This window comes from Actinia tenebrosa, unplaced genomic scaffold (genome assembly GCF_029948245.1).
Source record: "Actinia tenebrosa isolate PJP-AT-01 unplaced genomic scaffold, QUT_ActTen_1.0 PGA_scaffold7__59_contigs__length_16204524, whole genome shotgun sequence".
NCBI classification, from domain to species: Eukaryota; Metazoa; Cnidaria; class Anthozoa; order Actiniaria; family Actiniidae; genus Actinia; species Actinia tenebrosa.
Window position 1 is genome coordinate 8,137,089 of NW_028292584.1, and position 19,007 is coordinate 8,156,095.

At 37.4% G+C, this 19,007-nt stretch overlaps 2 protein-coding genes across 2 annotated transcripts; both read right to left on the reverse strand.

The window, feature by feature from the left end:
* Positions 1-301: 301 nt before the first annotated feature.
* Positions 302-9,275, reverse strand: LOC148905476 (uncharacterized). The gene is made up of 9 exons (XM_089040565.1): positions 8,924-9,275; positions 8,402-8,628; positions 7,512-7,644; positions 7,184-7,353; positions 6,937-7,109; positions 6,817-6,851; positions 6,587-6,709; positions 1,587-1,664; positions 302-932 (listed from the first exon to the last, which is right to left on the reverse strand). The coding sequence occupies exons 1-9, from the start codon at positions 9,273-9,275 to the stop codon at positions 589-591; spliced, it is 1,635 nt and encodes a 544-aa protein (XP_088896691.1). The 3' UTR covers positions 302-588.
* A 1,119-nt stretch (positions 9,276-10,394) lies between these two features.
* Positions 10,395-18,874, reverse strand: LOC148905477 (uncharacterized). Its single transcript, XM_089039740.1, has 7 exons — positions 17,649-18,874; positions 16,697-16,929; positions 16,459-16,597; positions 16,143-16,276; positions 15,868-16,022; positions 12,200-12,234; positions 10,395-12,005 (listed from the first exon to the last, which is right to left on the reverse strand). The coding sequence occupies exons 1-7, from the start codon at positions 17,956-17,958 to the stop codon at positions 11,839-11,841; spliced, it is 1,173 nt and encodes a 390-aa protein (XP_088895866.1). The 5' UTR covers positions 17,959-18,874; the 3' UTR covers positions 10,395-11,838.
* Between the last annotated feature and the right edge of the window lie 133 nt (positions 18,875-19,007).

Below are 19,007 nucleotides of genomic sequence, written 5' to 3' on the forward strand. Positions count from 1 at the left end.
ATACTTTAAACTCGTCTAATTGTATTTATAATTCATTCTACTTCACGTAATGTGATTGCAATATAAACGTTGTTATACATAAGCAGTATATACACGTACGTCCATGTGTTTCAGTACTAAGACTGTTGGCCATCACAGCTTAGGGATACAATAGTCTTGAAACTCTAGCTGAATTTTGCTTGTTACTTGAGTACCCTACAGCTCTACAGAGACTTTTGTCACGTGAGCGTGGCTCTATACTTAGATAAGAACAGAATAGCCAGCCACCAATTTGATGTGCAGTCTTGTCATATCACAAACATTACAGTGTTAAGCTTTTATTGAATAAATGAAATGACGAGAAGTGATAAAGAAAGCTAGAAACAATCTTGATTAGAAAATGACATATCTCTCTTGTAATTGGTTCAAATAAATGAAGCGGAGCAAAATGGTGCAATAAATGTTTCAAAATAAGGCTATTGTTTAAATTGCAATTATTGCTTAAATTGCACCATGATTTTAACGAATCAAATTATAGGATTCGATAGTGATTACCAAATTTACATTATTAATATTGAATTTAGCGAGAACTAATTACATTGCCATATTTTAGTTTTTATTGTCAGGTTTCTGTTTTTTGTACTTTGGCGCCTGATATTCGCCATGACTGTGCTGACCAAAAGTATTGAGGCTCTGATAAAGACTGTTTTCCTTATTTTGTGATGTGCACGTGACCTCAGTATCTGTCTTGTCTTCGTGTGTCTTGTGAAGCCCCTTGAGGGAACCATATACATGAGGAATATTCCCTACAAGGGAAGAGTACATCGGCGAGTCGAGAGTTTCGGTCATGCCTTCTTTTTGTTTGATAGCCTTGGAGTTTTCGTAAACCAGTTCGTCAGAGACATTAAAGCCAGGGTTCCTGCGATTGACGTAATCAGAATCTGGAATGGGAACTGTGAATCAGACAAAAACATTTTCAATCGAAAAATCAATCGAAAATTCTGAAGACAGAGATAGAGTGAGATAGAGAGAGAGAGACGGAGTCGAGAGGGAGAGAGAGAGCTGTTCGAATAACGTTTCTGAATGCAATTCAATATTAAAGAGTAAGAACCTATTTTCAACATGAAGTTTTGATTCACGTCTTATTTTAAGTAGGCAAAATTTTTTGATTTAATAGTACATGAATAATTAAAAGGCGCTTTAGAAGTACAGATTCCAATAATATCTTTTATCATTACTTTGGTAACACCGATTCAGAAGAAACGCACATTAGGGGCGGATCCAGCCAAAATATAAGGGTGGTGGGGTTCACCGAATTTTGCTTGACTTGTAAGTAACGGCTCATTTTATTGTAAATCCATTACTTTGATCAAATAAAACAATATATGACTGAAGGGGGGCTACAACCCCTGTTTGCCCCTCCCTGGATCCGCCCCTGATCATTGCAAACTTTGAATCCTAAATGAAAAACTGCCATGAATATTTGGTCGATTCAACTAAGGAGAAACTAGTTCTTTGCCAGCTTCATAAATCAGAGAAATAGTCCACAATAGCTACTAGAATCCACTTCCATTGTTTTTCTTGAATATCTCCCTTTTTTTAATTACCGAGAGAGCTTTGAAGTCGATCTTCAGTACTTCCAATTGGTATTGCGTTTTCATATGTACACATCTCATGGCTTCCATCTAGCAAACAAAACATGTATGCTAATGATCATTTCATTGAAGAGCGAGGTCAAAAGAATTGTTCAAAATCGAGACACGATTTTACTGAATTAGTTGGTGGGTAATGGTAAATACCCACTTTTCCCTCAGAGGCCTGTTGAAAATACTGTGAAAATACAGACAGTTCAAATCGCTTCTGTGATTTGATTCAATTTTGAAGATAAAGTTGTTGCATATCTGGTAACCCAACCCAACCCCTCCACTCTAAACTCAGGTCCAAATTACAATTCAATAGTTTTGACCTTAATCGTCATACATAAACCATTATGAGTGAAGCAGTAAGTAAGTAAGTAAACACGCTGTTTTTTGGGGGTAGCACTTAATAGTGTACAACTAATAAACTTGTGGCCCTTTATGAACAAGATACTCACGATCCTAGAAATAAATTATTTGTCGAGGTGTTTTTTTAGTTTTTGTGCTGTGCCTATGGGCACAGTACATTTGTTTTTGTTGAGTTAGGTATGATCGGAATTTAGTGTTACGAATGCCATTGGTGGACCTCGTCATGATTGACATTGGTGAAACACGAGGTGAAAATGCATGTTGAGATCTGTAAGATCGGGACACGGAGGAGGTGAAAGAGGTTGAACATATGTGGTTTTCGTGGTAAGAGTGCCTTAATCCAACTTACTTTAAACTTAATTTGGTAGTTCTAAGCAGATAATTAGAAACTGGAGCTAAATTAGAAACTTTAAGTGCGATTTTTGTTTTTTGATACAACTCGAATTAGTTACGTAAACAAAAAATTGTAAATGGACAGGCCAGGAATTTATACTGCGTCATTGATGTAAAATAGTACTCGCACGAGTTTTATATTATTTTATTAGCAAGAAAAATGATGTTAGGTTTGATTAGCAAAACATATTTATTTCTAGTCGAATATTTTCATGACAAAAACGTATTTCATGCCGTAAGCTTGAATGGGGGCGGGCAAGGAATTTCTACTGCGTCATTGATCTAAAGTACTATTGGTATTTACTAAAACAAGGAACTACCTAAAACGACCTGAAACGACCTGAAACGACCTGAAACGACCTGAAACGACCTGAAACGCCCTGAAACGACCTGAAACCATCTTGAAACCACCTGAAACCAGCCAAAACAAATGGAATGGAATGGAATGGAATGGAATGGAATGGAAATATTACGAAAAACGTATCTCTTTCCCTACACTTCTGCCCAAACAATATGGCGTCAGAAACCGTGAAAGGAACTATAAATAAACTAATATAAAACTCGTGTGAGTACTCTTTTATGTAAATTATGACGCAGTAAATTCTTCTTCCACCCACTCGTTGAAGGTTTCGGCATGAAAATCCCTTTTTCATAAAAATATTCGACTAGAAATAGATACGTTTAGCTAACCAAAACAAAAATTATTACTTTAGTTAATACAATAACATATAACTCGTGCGGGTACTGTTACTAAAACAAGGAACGGCCTGAAACCACCTGAAACCACCTAAAACGACCTGAAACGACCTGAAACGACCTGAAACGACCTGAGACGACCTGAAACGACCTGAAACGACCTGAAACCATCTTGAAACCACCTGAAACCAGCCAAAACATTGAATCTCCATCGAGTTTGTCGTCCAGTTTGTGTATTTTATTGACTGTTATCGATCGATCAAGTGTTTGTTTTCCTTGGAAGGGATGTATTTCATGGTAGAATGTCATATAGTCGCTACGTATACTCTCCCATAGAAGTATTCCACACTTATACCTCGCCTCTCCCTTGCTATGATTACCTGTTCCTAGCTATGATCAACCGTCCCTACCTATGATCAACTGTTCCTAGCTATGATCAACTGTCACTAGCTATGATCAACTATCCCTTAGCCATGATCAGCTATCCCTAGCTATTTTCAACTATCTCTTGCTATTTTCAACTATCTCTTGCTATTTTCAACTGCTCCTAGCTGTCATCAATTGTCCCTAGCTATTTTCAACTATCCCTAGCTGTCATCAACTGTCCCTAGCTATTTTCAACTATCCCTAGCTGTCATCAACTGTCCCTAGCTATGATTACAATTTGAACATTTTTTTACTTTAACGTGTAAATTTGTTTAACTTAACATTGGCGTATCTAGGGGGCTCAGGGGTGCCTGTGACCCCATTTTCAAAGCCAAAGATAAATCATCTGACCGTTGATGCAGTATGTGATATGATGTCATAGTGACAATTTGGTATGTTGTGACCCCCACGCCCAACCCCCCCCCCCCCGCCCCCCCCCCCCCCCCCCCCCCCCCCCCACATGACAGATCCTGGATAAGCCCCTCCTTAACGTAATTCAGCCATGTTGCCTGCAAGTTTTTAAGTTCATTAAACTATATAAGGGGAAGTTAATCTGTATATAGGTACAGGAAACCATTAGTAGAGAATGGTGAAAATAGCTAGGGATAGTTGATCATAGCTAGTGACAGTTGATCATAGCTAGGAACAGTTGATCATAGGTAGGGACGGTTGATCATAGCTAGGAACAGGTAATCGTAGCGAGGGAGAGGCGAGGTATAAGTGTGGAATACTTCTATGGGAGAGTATACGTAGCGACTATATGACATTCTACCATGAAATACATCCCTTCCAAGGAAAACAAACACTTGATCGATCGATAACAGTCAATAAAATACACAAACTGGACGACAAACTCGATGGAGATTCAATGTTTTGGCTGGTTTCAGGTGGTTTCAAGATGGTTTCAGGTCGTTTCAGGTCGTTTCAGGTCGTCTCAGGTCGTCTCAGGTCGTTTCAGGTCGTTTCAGGTCGTTTCAGGTCGTTTCAGGTCGTTTTAGGTGGTTTCAGGTGGTTTCAGGCCGTTCCTTGTTTTAGTAACAGTACCCACACGAGTTATATGTTATTGTATTAACTAAAGTAATAATTTTTGTTTTGGTTAGCTAAACGTATCTATTTCTAGTCGAATATTTTTATGAAAAAGGGATTTTCATGCCGAAACCTTCAACGAGTGGGTGGACGAGGAATTTACTGCGTCATAATTTACATAAAAGAGTACTCACACGAGTTTTATATTAGTTTATTTATAGTTCCTTTCACGGTTTCTGACGCCATATTGTTTGGGCAGAAGTGTTGGGAAAGAGATACGTTTTTCGTAATATTTCCATTCTGAGGTTACCCTGCGAGCAAAGTCTCCTTTACCTTCCCCCGAGTGAGAGAAAGGAAAGAGTCTTCTTTCCTTTCTCTCACTCGGGGGAAGGTAAAGGAGACTCTGCTCGCAGGGTATTCTGAGGTAAATTTTCGAGACCAAATTTTTTCTGTAGATGGAGAATCTTCTGTTCAATAATGTTTTGTGTGGTGTTTTTGAGCCGATGGAGCCACCATAACGCTGGTTCTCAGAGAGACGGACGCCTGCTTTGGGGTTTGCGAACAAGACTCGTTTATGCTGGTTCAATTTGACCGTAAAAAAATATTCAAACCGAATCCACGGACTTTCTTCTGTCTTACAATGACTAAATCCCAAATAGTCTTGTACTCTTTTCAAAGTATCCATTGTGCACAGCACATTTGACACGTTTTCCCGTGTCAAAACTTGTTATTCTTTTTGATGCATGTGTGAATTGCTCAGAGAAATGCACGCATTACCTTCATTAGATTGTGGATTTCTTTCGCTTTCCCTCGCTATGTTTTTCCTGCATTGAAGATTTTCGATGTCACAAATTATCCATAGAAATTTATATTCTGACTTGTACGAGTATATCTTTTTAGCTTTAGTGTAATGTGTAATGAAATCCAGACAACAAGAACATAGCAAGTTTCCGCCGATGCGGAATTTACAGTGAATTGCATTCAAATATGCTTTGGACTTACGAAAACAGGTATTACTTGTCGTCCATTGAAGGTGGACGATTTGAATCGCTGAAAGTTCCGTCTTAACAAGCGAAATCGTTAGTGACAGATTTTTAATAATACTTAGTGATTTATGATGCGAAATAAATTGTCATTACTCATTATCATCCAAATAGAGAGCTAATGCATTAAACTCGTCTAATGGTATGTTAGGATTCATTCTACTTGTAATGTGCTCGTAATATAAGTATCTAATGGGGAAGTTATCAAAACTACGGAGGCATATTTAGTTTACAAGACCGAGGGTAACGAAAAAGGGCTAAAGCCATGTGATCAGGCAAACTTTTCAGGAGTAGGATTATTCTTGATTATGTTCACCAGTTCGTGAGCCGATTTTTTCCTGTTCCGACGCCGGCGAATGAATGTATTGTCGATCCTCCTATATTTTGAGCCGCAATGCCCGTTGATACGGTGATAAAAACACCGCTTGCTCCCTTTCTTAACTCCTTTAAAACATATGTAATTAAAAATGATTTTCCGCCTCCAGCTATACCACTAATAAACACACTAAAACCTTTTTCTACGATATTAAAAACTTTGTTTTGCTCTTCGCTCAAGGACGCCATATTGTTTGTTTTTATCTGTTTGACGTTACACGTGATTTTTTTGAATTTGTCACGTAATCCGTTTGTATAGATACTGCTACCAGCATAGAGCGAAAAATATTTTCATTTTGGATTGTTTGATTGGCTGAAAAGGGTCACGTGGTTTACAGTTTCACTCCCCTCCTTTTTTACACGTCGCTCCGCTCCTTGCAAAATATTCGTCGGTTTTCGGAGTAAATTCGCTAGCCCGACTAAAGCAAGGAAAGCCTGCCATGAAGTGTAGCGCGCGCATGTAAACAAGAACTACAAGGAACACCTGGTATATTTTAGAATACGTGCAATAAAATCGAAGACAAACTAACACAATCATAATTTTAACGTGCTCCCTTGATCACAGCCAAACAAATATGTTCGTGTTGAAACTTTGCAAAAAAAAAAATTATACTTGAATATTGGATTGATCCGATTTTCTACCTTTATTTTTAGGATGGTGAACCACATCTTGTTTATTGATGGAGACAGCACTGATATCAGCATACGAATACTCGTCTTGTTCTTCCAAGGATCGCTGAACACGGTTAGTAACATCTTGTTTCACTTAAAGTAATTCATGATGAATAATGTATAAGTGTCTTGGATTTAATCATAATATAAGATGCAAATGGGAATGAAATATTATATCCATTAAGTGTATCTGAACTTACCTGCAACTACACCTGACTTCTTTGCGACAGTTTCCCTAGATTTTATTAATAAGAAATGTTAGCAAAGTTCATATAAAGTTGCAATGATTTTGAAACCAAAACTATTTGATGTGACCTTACCTTTTCTTTCGTCTTCTCACGAGTATTGTGGCAATAACTAACACAAGTAAGCCAATGACTCCAGCAAATGCGCCTGCAATCAAACCACTGCGGTCATTGGAGCTTGAATGTTTAGCACTGGCTTTGATTACCATCGGTGCTGATGTCTGTTGAGGCGCTGTTATGGATCGATTCTTAAAACGAGGTGAATAAAACATGATATTATCAGAGGTCCTCTCGTAGTGAGTACTGAAATCCAGATACTAACCTTCGTCGCGGTTGAGATAATAGTTGTAGAAGGGCCGCCGCTGGTTGTATGTATATTTGGATTGTTGGCACTTCTTGTAGAGGTTGATAAACTACTTTCAACTGTAGCTGACGAAAAGGGTGGTTCTGTTGTGGAGGGTGCTGCAGTTGGTAGTGACAGCGAGAACGGACCTACAGTTTTTAGTTATAAGAAAATATTAGAATTTTCAATAGCGCCCATGAAGACGTAATTTATTTTTTGATATTTCTCTAAAACAGACTTACAAAAATTGCGCAGTGCTATATATGTGCAACATACAAGTTAGATTCGTTTGTAAATTAATACTCACATTTTATTTCGCCCTGCATCTTTAATAAAACACAAGTCTGTACTATCATATTCGACGCGCCATAATAACCCACTCCAAGTGTGATAATTCGTCCACTTATAATTTGCTGAGAAGAATTGTCACTATAATTATACTGAAATGGGAACTTTATATCGTTATTTGTGATGAACATAACATTGATCTGATGACTGTATCTCGATGTTGAATGTATCTGTAAGCAGTGAAAAATTTGAAAGTGAGTTGTAAAACGAATTTAATCTTAACTATAGAATGTCCCTTTTCTATGCGACAAATCACTTTTCAGTCCAAAAGACAACTAAAGTATTTCTTACGCTTGATAAGAACTTTTCTATGGCGTTTTTCCCCCTTCTTTTCTATCTTTCTTCCAACGTTATCATTTATCTTATGCATATCAAAAGTCCAGCTTGTCATTATTATAAACATAGTGAATATCCAATGTCATCATTTCTTTTAACATGTGAAAAGTTCAGCTTATTATTATTATTAATATTATTGATATTATTATTATTAATATTATTATTATGCAGTTTATTAAACATCTGGATGCGAGGCAAAGACACTCATAGGGCGCGTAAACGTAACCTATGGGTGTTCAAACTATTTACAATTAGATATGCTCAGCAATAAAATATTTACAAATGTTACAATTATTTACGATATACATCAGACTATTTAGTAAATGCAGAACATAAGAAATACTTTGAAAATAATATAAATCTAAAATTTGTAAAAGAAATAGATTATATCATGCGTAAAATTATTATTATTATTATTATTATTATTATTATCACAATTAACATAATGAATATCCCATGATTCTTATGTATTGATGAGTGATAGTTACTGCTTAAGTCCAGGAATGTTCTTACCATAAGGAATTGTTTGTTGTCTGCTTTATGTACGGAAAATCTCTTCTTTACATATGTGTCATAATCCAGATCCCCCCAGCTGCCATCACATTTCTGATATTTCGTAGTGGCCCTATAGATATAAATGCGTCGAAATTGCGTCGGGATTTCGTAATTAGCAACACCAACTTTTGGAACGGTTATAAGAGCACTGTCATTTGCCCAGTTGTTAAGTATAACTGAGCATCCTAAACGAAAAAAAAACAAAAAAAAAAAAAAAAAACAAAAAAAAAAACAAAAAAGAAAGTGGAAAAACTTCTAGATCTGATGGCTCTGTCCGTGATGACCTTAAATGATATGAAATTAATATAGTCAGGTGGTATAAGTGAAATAATCGTGACAAGTGCGATAAAACTATGAAATTTGGCACAGAGATTGCTGAGGGCATCCTGTTATAATGCTTGGAAACAAAAATGTTGTTAATAGGTAATTTATTTAAAGACCAAGAAACTAATGTGATAGTAAGGACATGAACCGACTTACCCCGACGTTCATGAACGTTAGCGTTTTCTAAGCACTTCCATCTCCTACCGTCGAATCCAAATGTAGAAGAAATAAAATATTTACTATTACTTGCTATATGATTACATTCACATGTGCAGTTACTAATTCTTGAACCACGCATTTCTTCACACTGTGTCGAACCATTACCCAAGCACAAAGATGAAGGTATTATAAACCGATCGGGCTGTGCTTCCAAGGTTGTAGCTCCAGTAATTTTGCTAGTCTTTCGTTGTATGATGACATATTCTTCAGCTCGAATTACTTCTGCCCATAACAAGATAAAGACTATTACTAAAAGCTCAAATATTACAGAATCCACTGTCTTCTTCATTTAGTTTTGAAGTTCCAAGGATCAAATCATGAGATGAGAAAGAGTGGAGCACAGAAAATAAATGGGCAATAATGATGTATTTGTACACTTTGTAGTTCCTGTCAGATAGCAAGACTTCCTTTCTTTCTTTAGTCGTAAACAGCACTTAATGGCAGTTCCGTTCCAGCCTGGGTTTGGGGATTCTTTTCCTTATATTGTCAATGTAAAGGTGCTCAGGAAGAAGTATGAAATTTACATAAAACCTGCTCATCCAACCAAATAACATGTAAGAAAGAAACCATAAAAATACGTTTTTTACATGACCAATTAAATTCGTAAATTGTTGTTTTTCGCGTGATAGAGGCGGTGTGTTTGACTCGACATTAGGTTTTTTGTAGTATTATTTCGTGTTTTTTCATCTTTTTCCGCATAATAGAGATGCAAGTCAATCAATCAGAACTGAGACATCAACCAGAAATGATGTAAGCCACTTCACGAGAATCAATCAAGTACCCTCAGTAGTTAAAATGACGAGACACTTTATTAGTTTAAACCGTGACGTGGTTCTTGTTATATTATATACAAAAATCATATGAATTTTAAGATAAAGAGAAGACCTAACAAACTTTACTAAATCAAAACAAGTGAGGGTCTTCAGTTGTGCTATGCAACATTTTTAGCCGTATCTGTTTATGAGGTCTCCTTAAGAACGATATTAACACGAGTGCATTAGTTTGAATCAAAAACTTTGAACTAATATTTTTAATGGCTTTCATTATAGAACTAGAGGAGAAATTATTATAATGTAAGCCTTCATCAATATCATTCCATATATACCTGGTTTATGCTAGTTTATTAAATGTGTATCAACCATACACTTGCTTTCTAGTTTTAAAGGCTCTATGTAATCGACGTTTTTGCCGGGACAAACGGCGACCAAGAAAAAGTGAAACCATTCGTACCGTAATCTACTATAACTTCTTTTATGATGTAGTCGTCGACAAAATCCCTGTTTGAATGCTGTTCGTTATAACACTCAAAACCAGAGACACATGAGTAAAATAATGCTGAAAACGGATCTACAGTCCCGGGGGGGGGGGGGGGGGGGGGTACTCCCCTATATTTGCTATACGGGTATGTTCCACCCTATAGGGTATGGTTTTTGGGCTTTTGGGTCTGGGGTAGGGTATCATTTTTTGACATTTTGTCTGGGATAGGGTATCATTTTTGTCTGGGATAGGGTTACGATTTGGTCGTTTTAGCCTGGGATAGGGTTAATAACGATTTGGTCGTTTTTGTCTGGCGAATAGACTACGCTTTCTGACGGCACAAAAACAATGAAAACGTTAGTAAATATTGATTGCAATCTATTGAATAGCCGTCTTTTCTGTCTTTTAGTCTGGGATAGGGTGTACAATTCTTAGTTTTAGTCTGGGGTAGGGTATGTAAAATCAAAATTTTAGGTCTGGGATAGGGTTAGGGTTTTAAGGTCCTGGCGGCACACCCCTACCCAAGTTTGGGTGGTAGTACCCCCCGGGTCTACAGTCACCATGGAAACTGGAATTTTAAGTCTAATTTTTGTTATTGCAAGGTTCGCCTAAGTTATGGACATTTAGAGTATGGTTATCACTAAAGCGTTTGTTGCCGATACCAGGGAAAGCTCATCCGTTACTTTCTGGAATGCATACCTACAAAAGGAACAAGTATAATGCTCAAGCATTTGAATGGTACCATATCTCGAGCTGATTCAAAGAAAATGCTTGTATTATCTGTATTGTTCAAGGCCTGGTACACATCTTTATTCATTTCATCATTTTGATAAAGTTCTTGATAGATAAGCTTAGATATCAGATGTGTCATTGATTACTTCCCCAACGGAATCATATAAGGTGACACTGTAATTGCAAGCTTGTTTGACATTTCTTTTGGTATCATCACCTTGATTCAAGGTACAGTGTACACGAGGATTTTGGCCTTCCAGTGATTTGTATTCTGGGTTATCACTTGATGGTGGCTGCGCAATGACGTCATACAATGGAGCACCCTCTGGAAATGGCCCCTCCAGAACCTGATAACAAGGAGCCTCTCGTCCCTCGAGGGGTTCATTCAAAGATCCTGGATCTTCAAGGACATTGTACAAAGGCTCTTTCTGGCTGTTTGGTTTTTGCGCTTTTACTACCTTTTTGTTGTACATTGCACTATCAAAATAAGGTCGATTTTTAACTTCTTTTTTGGGATTATTAACCTCAGCATATTCTGGAGCTTCAAGTACTTTGAAAACAGGCCCTGCACTGGGATGATTTACAGAACCATGCTTGTCCAAACCCTCAACCTTACCATCATTGGACACTGTATTTTGTGGACCTTATGAAATAAAACCAAATTATTTCTGTTAATTTAGCTAATTCAATTGACTAGAAATTGACGATCATTGAATGACCACGTTGCTCGGAATGGCTAATAGGAATAGTTTTGACTAGGAAGCCTATTCGTAACAAAACCAAGTAGCCATTATATTATGTCAGCTCGTGGTGACGGATTCTGAGTGCTACCAAAATGCAAGTAAAACATTTTTCTTTCTCTTTTACGAGGACTTATCTTTATTAGGGTGACCATTCGACATGTTTCTTCTGCCAAGTGTTATTGCATTCGTATAGGCATACGAGTAGTCATCCTGGTCCAGTGACTTGTGACCATCGCAGTCAGTCATCTTCAAGGAGTTGTCAACCCCTTTTTCGTAACTAACATTTTCTGAAGAAATAAAGCCAAAAAAACTTTTGGAAGTAACGCTGGAAATACCATTATAACTCATTGCTTGAATAATGTGCACCACAAATAGGTCGTGGCCTGGTGGTATAGTTGAATACTATTATGTCTTCTTGCATCAATATTGTGCATGACATATTAACACTATGTTATAATAGTTATAACCAATTTTGACTTACCAACAGTTGTTTTACTTTTCGCTGCTGCAGCTTTCCTGTGGGAAAAGGAGACTCTGGATTTAGGAGACTCTGCTAGCAGAGTATATCATACTATATAATTTTCACAATCATTATCATAATTAAATTATTGTGCTGTGCCTATGGGCACAGTACATTTGTTTTTGTTGAGTTAGGTATGATCGGAATTTAGTGTTACGAATGCCATTGGTGGACCTCGTCATGATTGACATTGGTGAAACACGAGGTGAAAATGCATGTTGAGATCTGTAAGATCGGGACACGGAGGAGGTGAAAGAGGTTGAACATATGTGGTTTTCGTGGTAAGAGTGCCTTAATCCAACTTACTTTAAACTTAATTTGGTAGTTCTAAGCAGATAATTAGAAACTGGAGCTAAATTAGAAACTTTAAGTGCGATTTTTGTTTTTTGATACAACTCGAATTAGTTACGTAAACAAAAAATTGTAAATGGACAGGCCAGGAATTTATACTGCGTCATTGATGTAAAATAGTACTCGCACGAGTTTTATATTATTTTATTAGCAAGAAAAATGATGTTAGGTTTGATTAGCAAAACATATTTATTTCTAGTCGAATATTTTCATGACAAAAACGTATTTCATGCCGTAAGCTTGAATGGGGGCGGGCAAGGAATTTCTACTGCGTCATTGATCTAAAGTACTATTGGTATTTACTAAAACAAGGAACTACCTAAAACGACCTGAAACGACCTGAAACGACCTGAAACGACCTGAAACGCCCTGAAACGACCTGAAACCATCTTGAAACCACCTGAAACCAGCCAAAACAAATGGAATGGAATGGAATGGAATGGAATGGAAATATTACGAAAAACGTATCTCTTTCCCTACACTTCTGCCCAAACAATATGGCGTCAGAAACCGTGAAAGGAACTATAAATAAACTAATATAAAACTCGTGTGAGTACTCTTTTATGTAAATTATGACGCAGTAAATTCTTCTTCCACCCACTCGTTGAAGGTTTCGGCATGAAAACCCCTTTTTCATAAAAATATTCGACTAGAAATAGATACGTTTAGCTAACCAAAACAAAAATTATTACTTTAGTTAATACAATAACATATAACTCGTGCGGGTACTGTTACTAAAACAAGGAACGGCCTGAAACCACCTGAAACCACCTAAAACGACCTGAAACGACCTGAAACGACCTGAAACGACCTGAGACGACCTGAGACGACCTGAGACGACCTGAAACGACCTGAAACGACCTGAAACCATCTTGAAACCACCTGAAACCAGCCAAAACATTGAATCTCCATCGAGTTTGTCGTCCAGTTTGTGTATTTTATTGACTGTTATCGATCGATCAAGTGTTTGTTTTCCTTGGAAGGGATGTATTTCATGGTAGAATGTCATATAGTCGCTACGTATACTCTCCCATAGAAGTATTCCACACTTATACCTCGCCTCTCCCTCGCTACGATTACCTGTTCCTAGCTATGATCAACCGTCCCTACCTATGATCAACTGTTCCTAGCTATGATCAACTGTCACTAGCTATGATCAACTATCCCTAGCTATTTTCACCATTCTCTACTAATGGTTTCCTGTACCTATATACAGATTAACTTCCCCTTATATAGTTTAATGAACTTAAAAACTTGCAGGCAACATGGCTGAATTACGTTAAGGAGGGGCTTATCCAGGATCTGTCATGTGGGGGGGGGGGGGGGGGGGGGGGGGGGGGGGGTTGGGCGTGGGGGTCACAACATACCAAATTGTCACTATGACATCATATCACATACTGCATCAACGGTCAGATGATTTATCTTTGGCTTTGAAAATGGGGTCACAGGCACCCCTGAGCCCCCTAGATACGCCAATGTTAAGTTAAACAAATTTACACGTTAAAGTAAAAAAATGTTCAAATTGTAATCATAGCTAGGGACAGTTGATGACAGCTAGGGATAGTTGAAAATAGCTAGGGACAATTGATGACAGCTAGGAGCAGTTGAAAATAGCAAGAGATAGTTGAAAATAGCAAGAGATAGTTGAAAATAGCTAGGGATAGCTGATCATGGCTAAGGGATAGTTGATCATAGCTAGTGACAGTTGATCATAGCTAGGAACAGTTGATCATAGGTAGGGACGGTTGATCATAGCTAGGAACAGGTAATCATAGCAAGGGAAAAGTGAGGTATAAGTGTGGAATACTTCTATGGGAGACTATACGTATGATCGACTATATGACATTCTACCATGAAGTACATCCCTTCCAAGGAAAACAAACACTCGATCGATCGATAACAGTCAATAAAATACACAAACTGGACGACAAACTCGATGGAGATTCAATGTTTTGGCTGGTTTCAGGTGGTTTCAAGATGGTTTCAGGTCGTTTCAGGTCGTTTCAGGTCGTCTCAGGTCGTTTCAGGTCGTTTCAGGTCGTTTCAGGTCGTTTTAGGTGGTTTCAGGTGGTTTCAGGCCGTTCCTTGTTTTAGTAACAGTACCCGCACGAGTTATATGTTATTGTATTAACTAAAGTAATAATTTTTGTTTTGGTTAGCTAAACGTATCTATTTCTAGTCGAATATTTTTATGAAAAAGGGATTTTCATGCCGAAACCTTCAACGAGTGGGTGGAAGAAGAATTTACTGCGTCATAATTTACATAAAAGAGTACTCACACGAGTTTTATATTAGTTTATTTATAGTTCCTTTCACGGTTTCTGACGCCATATTGTTTGGGCAGAAGTGTAGGGAAAGAGATACGTTTTTCGTAATATTTCCATTCTGAGGTTACCCTGCGAGCAAAGTCTCCTTTACCTTCCCCCGAGTGAGAGAAAGGAAAGAGTCTTCTTTCCTTTCTCTCACTCGGGGAAGGTAAAGGAGACTCTGCTCGCAGGGTATTCTGAGGTAAATTTTCGAGACCAAACTTTTTCTGTAGATGGAGAATCTTCTGTTCAATAATGTTTTGTGTGGTGTTTTTGAGCCGATGGAGCCACCATAACACTGGTTCTCAGAGAGACGGAGGCTTGCTTTGGGGTTTGCGAACAAGACTCGTTTATGCTGGTTCAATTTGACCGTAAAAAAATATTCAAACCGAATCCACGGACTTTCTTCTGTCTTACAATGACTAAATCCCAAATAGTCTTGTACTCTTTTAGAAGTATCCATTGTGCACAGCACATTTGACACGTTTTCCCGTGTCAAAACTTGTTTTAATTAATTTCATTACAAAAGAAAGTAGTTTTTTATTTATTAAACGTGTAACAAAAAGAACTGGGCGATTTCCAAAGTGGCCCTGACTTTTCATTTCCTTGTGGATTACTGCCTACTATAAAACTGACTGCTCATATTTAAGTTATATACAGTTTGAAATGAATTTCAGTGTTTGTGTTATCCAAGTTGAGCTGCGCTCTTTGTGACTTTGCTGATATTCGAGATTTCAGATGATTCTCCTGAAGTGCCCTTGCATTCACATTATACAACATCAGGGACAAATACAGTCTTTATCTTTGATAAGAATGTCATAGTCTTTATTTATAGATATAGGATTCTTCAACCATTTATTGTTTTATTTTCCAATTTTTTTAATGATTTAAGAATCATCTATTTGTTAATATTATGACACCAACCTAGAAGATAACATTATATATCGTATTCGTTTGGGGGAAATTTGCTACCTCTTTTTTCGCCGTCTCATGACAATCACTATGGCAATAATGATCAGCATTAATCCAATCACTCCCGCTGCTACCCCAATGATCCACCAAATGTTACCACCATCGTTTTCTTCGGCTGCGTTTTTCTTGCGGTTATTAATAAATGTCGTGGATTCCTAAGAAATTAGAAAAAGAGCTTTCTTTGTAAGGCTGGTTGCGGCATATAAACTCTTCCAAGTATTCATCTATTCATAATGAACTAATAACAAGGACTGACTAGGGATAGTTTTATTTACCATAGTAGTTGACTGGGATGTACTAATACTGTGTGTTTGGAATTCGGTTTTGCTGGTGCCTGTTTCTGAGGTGGTTTGGATCGTCCATGATGACGTTGTTGGCTTAGGTAATGGTGGCAGAGAAAACTGAGGACCTGGATGATAATGTTGTTTCGGAAAAGAAAAACGTATATTAAAATCAAGATGCTTTATATTTAGAAGCATGAAGACACAATATGTGAAGGGTTAAGAAGAACTACGGTTTGAATCGCATAAAGCAATCGCAATTGAAGATCTTTGTTTGCCTTACCTTGCTCATACAAGGCGTGATACTTACATTTTAATGTTCCCTGCATCTTCAACAATAGACAGCCGGGTATAATTGTATTCGACTTATTGTAGCACCCTATTGTCATTCTCAGGATTCTTCCCTCCATTGCGTCATTATACTTCAAATGCGATGTTGTCCTCTTAAACTGAATTTTTTATTAGTTAGAATGACTAGTTATATACTTTTTTCGATTTAAGTTTTGTAAAATGTCAAGTATTTTTGCAACAACCTGTTAAAAACTTACTGTAAAATTTTGCGTATTTTCACTTTCCACGATTAAGAACCTGCTGTTCACGAAATCGTTATTTAGTATGTTCCACGATCCATTACACAGCAAATACGTTGAGTTGAATGGAATAATGTAGCATCTTTGAAGACCAGTCGGTATAACGAAAGAAATATTGGCTTCCATTCTCAAAGGTACAGTTATAAGTGTACTGTCTACTGTTCTGTTACTCAAGAGTGTTAGTGAACATCCTGGACGGTTGAATAAAAGAAAGAAATTACATAATGCATTTTAGTGACAACTGAACGTGCTGGTAAATCCAGTGATACAGGATCTCCTTTGAAAATTATGGATTGGCCCTAAATAAGCAGCTTTTCTTAGGTGGTTCTGATAGATGTACCATGCTTCTTTAGTTTCCCCTTTATTCCTTTTCTAATCTTTTGAGAGGCCTCTAAGGTTGTCCTTCCCAACCCTCGTCTCAATAACAGTCTACAACCACCAGCCACCCTTGCTGAAACATGCACGGTTCCTCTCCTGCCGTGTCTTTTATACAGCACTTTCATGATATATCAAAACATTTCTTTACTAAACGTTTAGCTCTCAACTAAGGTATTTCTATTTCAGCGATTTCAGAAATACTACTATAAATGAGCAGCTTTTTTTAGATGGTTCTGATAGATGTACCATGCTTCTATTATATTATATTTCTATTCTTTTGAGAGGCATCTAAGGCTATCCTTCCCAACCCTCGGCTCAATATCAGTCTACAACCACCAGCCACCCTTGCTGAAACATAAAAAGGTTCCTCGATGCAATGTCTTTCATTCAAATACTGAAAACATTTTGTTTACTTAACGTCTAAATCTCAACTAAGGGTATTTCTATTTCAGCGATTTCAGAAAGATCACTGAACATGGTTATAAAACACTTTGCACTTAAATTTTAGTTTTTAGTCGAATTTATATAATACCTCCATACTGGCGAACTTTAGAGTTTTCTGTGCACTTCCACTGATCATCGAAGAATCCAAACGTTGTTCTTTCGCTGTTGCACTCACATTTACACCCTTCGACACTATGACCACTCATTGCTCCACAATATACTGAAATATCACTTGAGCACATTGTTGATGGTATCTTGAAAGTGTCTGGTTGGTATACCCATTTTTCATGCGTGTAATTTATGTCACGGCGTTCAATTTCAACGAATTCATCAAACGCATGAAGCAGTTTCCAAAAGGATGTAAGGAATAATATTCGTTGAAATGCTGAACACATCATCACCAAGTAATCAATAGATTTCGCTGTTGTAGATCTAATCCTCTTATTCGATTACCTCTGTCATACCTTCAAAGGCTGCTTCACAGTTACTGATCTTTAAAACGCATGGCTCCTCTCTATGTAAAGTAGAATGTACAAAAATGTGACCATCTTACTGACATTTACTGATATACTTCCATCACTGGTACATTTTAGGGAAGCTATTTCCTCGTGTCTTCTGTGATTCACTGATTTTTCCGCGTTGGTTTTAGAATATTTGAATAAAAATTACATATGCGATTCAAGAAAACGAAAGTACTTGAAGCGCAACTCATTTTGTTCAATTCTCTTTTTTTGTGAAGTGATAACCGAGAGATTTATATCGCATGTTAATCCGCTTCTGCTTCAGCTGTTTATGTTTTCTTTTTAGCTTTCGTTTTTCCGTGTAACATCTCTCAAAATGTTCTTGTCTCACGAACCTCTACAAAATATGGACTTCTATTTCGAAAATTTACCGGCAAGTCAGACAGTAGACGCTTTTCCCAACCTCTAGCTCCTAATATATCTATCTGTAATCGTATGGGGTAAAGTGTTAGGGAAAAGGACAATCAGAAATTGTATAAGCACACGTTCATTTGGTTTTTTATTTACGAGGACCCTTGAGGTTGAGATGACACGGTACTCGCATGCTTGACTCGAGACTCGATGGACCTCTGCTTGAATTTCCTTCTGTGTGTTTAAGCATTGGTGTAGTGTCAGGAACCAACGTATGCATATGTACATATGTACAAGTTTGTACATGTATCCGATGTGAATAATTGTGACGTCAATCAAAATATTAGAGACCTGATTTAGCAACAGCATATCCAGACAAAGAGCACTCGTTTGCCATGCGAAAGTTACAGAAAGACATTCTATTGAAGTTTTGGCTTATAAAATCGAGTGTTCTCTTTCAATGAAGGTGGAAGTGCGAACTTGCTGAAAGTTTCTTTTCGACAATGCAAAGTTAATGACTGAATCTTTGTGATTTTTAGTGATTTATGATGAGAGATGAAATTTAATACCCATAT